Consider the following 6,782-nt stretch of genomic DNA (forward strand, 5'->3'; position numbering starts at 1 on the left):
GGAGGAATAGTTTAATCCTGGTAAAGGGAGGTGTCTCTAGGAGTGAAGGGACCAACCGAGGCAAGGGATCATCCAAGGCTGACATCAGAAAACTTCCTGATGGTGAGAACGGTGGAATAGTCTCCCAGAGGAAGGGACGGGAGCCCTATTGGTTCAGACATTTAAAACTAGACTTGGCCAATTCCTAGTCATTGTACTGTCCTGCACTGGCCCTTTCCCAGCAGTTCTCATGCATGGATCTCAAAGCACTTTACCAGGGAAAGGGAGTATCATTATCCCCATTTCACAGATGAGGGGAAGAGATTTGCCCAAGCTCACACTGTCCGAGCTAGGAACAGAACCCAGGAGTCCTTCCTCCCACCCCATCCCTCAGCCAGTAGGAAACACACCCAGGGCAGATGTGCCACAAGATGCCATGATGGACTCTGGTGACATCACAAACCATGTGATGAGCAGCTGAGTATTTCCAGCTGGGGGCCTATCTGAAGCCACTGTTCTGGGCCCCTAGGAGTTCCAGTTCTAGAGCACAGCCACTTCCTCCCCCCCAGCAGGTTCTTGGTGTTTCCCTCAGAAGCTGCCAGGCAGCGAGGCAAGAAGATGGAGTACTTAGAGATGTGCACCCGTAAAAACATGCTCAGCGTGGCCACGGGAGCTGGGGCCATCTACCTACTCTACAAGACCATCCGAGCAGGCCTGAACAGCCCCCCCTTCAGCCTGGAGCCTGTCAGCATAGCCAGTGAGTAGTGAGAGCAGCCGCCTGCTTCCAGGAGATCTTGGTGCAGTGCTGTTCACAGGCGCCATTGATAGCAGCTCAACCTGGTGGGAGGGCTCAGCCCAGTGGGCTAGCAGAAGGGATCAGGCCCTCAAGGACAAGTTACTCCTGTCGCTGATACCCTGTGAGCCTCCTGTAGTGCTTGCTGGTGTGGACTCAAGAGAAACTTAAGCAAACAGGCGCCCCCATGTTCTAATCCCAGCTCTGCAGCTGGCTGACCTTGGGCAAGTTACTTCACCTCTCTATGCTTCAGTTTCCCCATCTATTGGAGATGAATCCAAGCCAAAATCCTGGACTCAAATGACCTCTGGGGAGTTCGGATCCAGAGCTAACTTTGCAGCCCAGGCACCTCTCTCATAATGATACTTGCCCCCCTCATCAGGGGAGCCTAAGGCCCTTAGCATTAGCTTGCTAGCGTCAGGAGGGCGAATGGAAGTTTTAAAGGGTCTGATAGCATCACGATTATGTACAATCAATCTGTTTACTGAAAGCACGTGCTGTGGGAGTGTTGATTAGAACAGTCTGGGCTGTGGAACATTTGTTCTGTCACCTCTGTGTTGTTATTGTCGTGATTCTAAATAGCACTAGGTTATTTTGCTGGTTGGTTTGTTTATTGCCCTAATTTTGAGTGAGGCCTCGTTAAAGGTCAAAGCCCATCTCTCTCGCTCCCCTCCCTGAAAGTGTCATTCCCTCACTGCCAGCAGGGGGACCCCTCTCCCAGGTAACCTAGGTGGGTGGTACAGGATTGCCCGTCTATGGCAGCCCCACCGGAGTTTTGCCGGCGTGATCCCATGGCCTGATGCCAAGCTGCCCTTCTAGGCTATCCGACAAACCTGCAGCACGTGGCTATTCCCAAACTGCTGGCCCCTGAGGGTTTGTAGGAGGATCTTTGTCTCATCCCCTCGCAAAGGCCAGTGCCAGTACTGGTGCCAGCGCCAGCTCTCCAGGCTTCGCTGGCTGCTGCATTAGGCTCTCCCCTCCTTGCTGTAATGCTAAACCTCTGTGCTGGGCCATGGTGAGCCACTGCTGTCCACCTCCCATCCACCGATGCACCTTCTGACCCATCACGGCAGGGATACCTCTAGTGCCGCAGCAGGTTAGAACAGCCTCACTCATGGAGAGGCGGTGGGCACAGCGTCTCACTTTGGAGAGCTGGGAGGGAGAACTGGATCAGGGCCCTGGGTCAAGCTCCCCAATGGGACCCATGGCTGAGTACTGTTCTGAACAGCTGGATTGTTTGCCTTGAACTCATGGCATAAACTCCCCTCACCCCCTTCTACATGCCAGCCTGGTGCCCTGAGCATGTGGCTGTCTCCTGGAATCCTTCCTTTCCCCATTAGATGACCAGACTGCTCAGGGGCTTGGTGGAAAAGGGACAAAATCCCCATTCATGTTGAAAGGAATTGGAGATAGGGATGCCCCAGGTGAATAGGGACACCTGCTCGCCCTCTCTGCCCTGCTGGACCCACAGCCTGTGGGATGCTTCAGTTTCAGTTTGTTTGGAGTCAATGAACCTTTAGTTTATTGGGTCTGGCTTGTGTGGTCTTTGCACCCCCAGAGCCAGCCTGAAAACCCAGAGCAAAACTCAGCTGGGAGCACAGCATATTGCACAGTTTGGGAGAGATGCTAAATCCTGGGGAGTGAGGGGAGTGCATGTGGAACTCAGCTGAGGTTGCCAGAAAAGTCCATGAACCATGGCAAAGCTTCTGGCCAACCAGACCCCTTGGCCTTGTCTGGGTTTGGGCTTTGTCACACGTGGCCCAAGAGCTGAGCAAGGAAATTCCTCTGTCTGTCTCAGAATAATAACACCCTCCTCAGTAGCTCTCACAGTTCTTTACAAAGGAGGACAGTATCGTTATCCCCATTTTACAGATGGGGAAACTGAGGCACAGTGCAACAAAATGACTTGCCCCTGGTCACCCAGCAGCAGAACTGGGAATAGAATGCAGGTCTCCTGAATCCTCAGCCAGTGCTTCAGTCACTAGGCAACACTGCCTTATGGTATTAAAAGCCTCCCCTGGCTGCTCTCCTCTTGGAGCTCAGCTTGCAGGCTGGGTGGCTTCACACCAGCTTCCAGGGGGTGAACTCTGCTCCCTGTGTTGTGCCCTCCCCTCTGCACTGGTGACTTATTGCCGGATGATTGTTCCTAGGACTTGCTATAGAGCCTGGAAATATTGGTGTGAAAGATTCCGGAGAGCTGCGGAGGCTCCTGGTTTCCCTGAACCAGAAGCAGGACGATTACGCCAAGAGCATGATATTACACAGCATCACCCGCTGCGTCTACCTGCTGGAATCAGAGGTGAGAGCAAAGGCAGGCCGGTCCTTTCAATCAGCGATTCTTCCAAACTTGCAGGGTGCTGGAGGAAGAGAGATTCTGGGTCGGGGTGGAAGGTGGAAGGTAGAAAGATGCCTCAGCTGGCATCCCAGGCTCAATGAGTTTTCAGGGGACTCTGCTTGCTGTTCCATGGTGCCAAAGAATCTTGCCCTGATGGGGCCGAGCAGGCAGAGATGCTGTTTAATGAGAGATGGCCCAGGCTGTAAAGCCTGGCTCTGGACTGTGTGAGTTTGAAGGGGCTGAGGATTTGGCTCTCATGTTTATTAACAGAGTGAGACTGGTTTCTTATCACGTCATTTCTCTAACTCTGGGAGGACCCTGTTGGAAACCAGGGCCCCCTGGTCTGTGCTCAGAATTCCCTCAGCTTCAACGACACTGCATCTGTGCATGTACAGAGCCTCTTAGTTATTCCCAGTGGCTGTACTGGCCCAGCTCAGAGAAAAGCCCAGGGCGCCTTCAGACATCTCACTCCCCACTGCAGGCCACAGACAGCAGGTTGAGGCGGAGCGGCAGACGGGGTGGCGCAGGCCTCTTAACATAACGCGAGCCCCACGGCAGAGCAGAGGGGAATGGGACAAGCTAGTGGGGCTGGGCACAAATGGTTGCTAGATCTGTTGTACAAAATTAAATAGACCAAGTGCCCCGGGAGGGCGGTAGACATGGGACATCCCTCTCGCGCACTGCGGGGGGGCCTCTGGGTCGTTGCTGGTGTGGTTCAGTGGGAGAGATGGGATGGAACAGAACAGGGGCAGAGTTAATCCTATTCTTGTCCCTCACCCCTGTAAACGGTGGCCCTCACATGGCAGGGTTGGTCCCCTGGCTGGAACATGGCCGACTTTAAGAGACAGCAACAGGGCTTCAGCCCTGGGCTTGGTGGGACTCTGCCCGGGCTCAGCAGCTTACTACCTAGTCACCTCATTGGCAGACTGATTGGAAAGGAAGCTCCGTTGGCTCTCTCCCCCACCCCCCAGGTACCTATATGGCTCCCAGCCCCCCAGTACCTACATTTAGGGGCACAAATAATGAGATGCCCTTGCATGTGTTTTAATTCAACTCTACCCATGTCTGTGTCTTACTTCTCCAGGCCTCAGCCTGTACCTTTGAGGACATCAGACAGGTGGCCTCAGCCTTGGATGACAAAGATAAAGGCATCAAAATTCAGGCGTTAAATGCCCTCAAGGCATTTGCTGGTATCCGGAAGTTTAAAATTAAAATCCAGGTATTTGCTCCCCTCTCTGCCTCTCACTCAATATGTCTGGACTCCTTTGGCTTCAATGTTACCCCTCAGCCCTTTGCCTCTGGGGTCGGCTGTATCGGATCTCTGCCTGTGCTGATCTTTCTCTCTGAAGGGAAATATGTCGGGGTCCTTCTTTAGAGTTGCACAAAGTCCAGTAGCAGGCACCCTTGGAGGGCATGGCTAGGGGGCGGCACTTGCCCCAGGCCTTTGGTGACCAGCCACGGGGCCGCTCTGTCTTTCCGTGCAGGAGTTTGTGCCCAAGATCCTGGAGCTGGTCACCACCATCTGGGACTCGGAGCTGCACATTGCTGGCCTGAGGCTGCTGAATGGCTTGCCCTTGCCGGATCACACCCACCCGCTCCTGAGACGGCTGATACCTTCCTTGATGGAGATCCTGCAGACAGGCAGCACTTTGACCCAGGTACAGAAATGGGCGCATTCCTTCTCCTTCAGCCAGGAGCTCCTGCACCATGACAGATGGGGAGTCCCTGTCTGGGACAGGAGTCAGTGTGAGCCCCTTCCACACCCTGTCCTTGAGCTGTTCCCTAAGGGAGCCACTGGGCGACTCTGCCACGCTGCCAGTAGTAGACAGGACTGGTCCTCCATGGGCTTTACAAGCACTAACTCGCCTCACCCCTCAGACCGGATTTACAGATGGGAAACTGGGACTTGTCTAAACCCACACCGTATGTTCCTGTGCCAGCTCAGCTTGGAATGCAGGTGACGTGGGCTCCCAATCCTGAGCTCAGACCACTAGGTTGGTCTTGTTCTTCTACTGCCAGCGCTCCTGCCCCATTCCCTGTAGCGCCCCCTGCTGGATGAGGTTGGGACTGGAGTAGCTGGGAGCTCCCCCACAGCCATTGATCCTAGGCCCATGCTCTACGGTGCCCTCTGCTGGGAGAGGCTGGGGCTGGAGTGAGCAACTGTGAGTTCTCCCACCTCATTCCCTTCAGCGGCTTCTGCTGGACACTGACCTTTGCTTCAGCAGCAACGGGGCCCGGCATGGAATTCCCCTCCCTGAGTCATGTGCTCAGACATCCTGCCCTGTTTCCTTAGGTGCAGGTGCTCAAGCTGCTGAGCAACCTGGCCCAGAAAGAAGACCTTCTGTATGACATCATGAACTGCCAGGTAAGGGCCAGCCTGCTAGCAAGGCTGGGAGTGTCTTGAAGAGCTGAGCCCAGGACAGATGGGAGCAGGGAACACAGAGGAGGCAAGGCTGTGGCCATCTGGAGTCCTCTATTATAGGTGGCACAGGCTGTGCCTGGCATTTTCCCCTTATAAGACCCAGTTGCTTATGACTTTGCCAAACTTCAGCTGCCCAGGCTGACGTTTCCCCTCTGGGACTGTGTGTCAGGCTGAATACCCTTGGAAGCTTTAATGCGGGGCATTAACATGGGGCAGGGCAGCAAAGCGCTTTTCCCCCTGTCTCCCCCTTGCATGCCAGCTCTCCCTCACTCTCTGCTCCAGGCCCTGGAACTGAACTTATGAGGTTCGTAGACACTTCCTTAATTTTCCTGCCCCATCCTTCTCCATCAAGAGGCGGGTGGGTCTAGGATCCCCCAAAAAGCTGATCTCAAAGCGTTTCAGGCCCAGCCGAAGCAGAAAGCCAGCACCTGAGAATGCTCCAAACTCATTGGGCAGGGCTCAGGGATCTGGTTCAAGCACAGAAAAACTGCTGTTGCTCCTTCTTTTGAGGCTGGCAAGGATGAGCAGAAATCTATGGCCCTGGCTAGATCAGAATCTCCCCAGATCCTTGGGACCCTGTGCATTGCTTTTGGGGGTGGATCTTCCACCCTCCCTCCCACATTCCCACCTGGCAGAGCCAATGGGGGGGAAGCATGTATGGGGAGGGGTGGAGCTGAAGTCAGCCCATAGCCGTACCTTCCATGGGCCCCCAGGTGCACCCCGACTTCCTGAACCTCTTCCACGCCTCGCTGCCTGGCAACCTGCTCTATGAGATGTTGGTGTTCGTGGAGAAGCTGAGTGAGGGGCGCCTGACCCCACAGTACCAGTCGGTGCACTGGGAGTACAACGAGCTGTCCCTCCACGAGGCGCTCTTCGGAGAGGACTCCCACCTGGCTGACCGCCTGCTCTCCCTCATCATCCACCCGGAGGAGGAGGTGCAGATCCAGGCCTGCAAGGTCATCCTGAGCCTCCAGCTCTGCAAGGAGGAGGAGGCCAAATTCAGCAGGCAGCGCATCGACTGCTCCTACTTCGATGAGGATGACAACCCCTGAGCTGGCTCGCAGCGGGGATGGAGTAGAGCCAGATCAGACTAGAAGAATCACCAGAGGCTAATAAAAGAGCTCAGGAGCGAGGGGCTGTTGCTGTCTGTCTCTGTCTTTCCCCAGGAAGAATCCAGTGTCATTGGGAATCTCACAGGAGCCTGGCTCCTGGCACAGCACTGCAGCCCCTGGGAAACATCCCCTGCCCCATTC

The 6,782-nt window shown here is 55.0% G+C and overlaps 1 protein-coding gene across 1 annotated transcript; it reads left to right on the plus strand.

Annotated features, from left to right (window-relative positions):
- Positions 1 to 597: 597 nt before the first annotated feature.
- ARMC12 (armadillo repeat containing 12) lies at positions 598 to 6,581 on the plus strand. The gene is made up of 6 exons (XM_032804898.1): positions 598 to 736; positions 2,923 to 3,071; positions 4,192 to 4,326; positions 4,592 to 4,765; positions 5,401 to 5,472; positions 6,243 to 6,581. The coding sequence occupies exons 1-6, from the start codon at positions 598 to 600 to the stop codon at positions 6,579 to 6,581; spliced, it is 1,008 nt and encodes a 335-aa protein (XP_032660789.1).
- The last annotated feature ends 201 nt before the right edge of the window (positions 6,582 to 6,782 follow it).

This window comes from Chelonoidis abingdonii, chromosome 4 (assembly GCF_003597395.2).
Source record: "Chelonoidis abingdonii isolate Lonesome George chromosome 4, CheloAbing_2.0, whole genome shotgun sequence".
Classification (NCBI taxonomy): domain Eukaryota; kingdom Metazoa; phylum Chordata; order Testudines; family Testudinidae; genus Chelonoidis; species Chelonoidis abingdonii.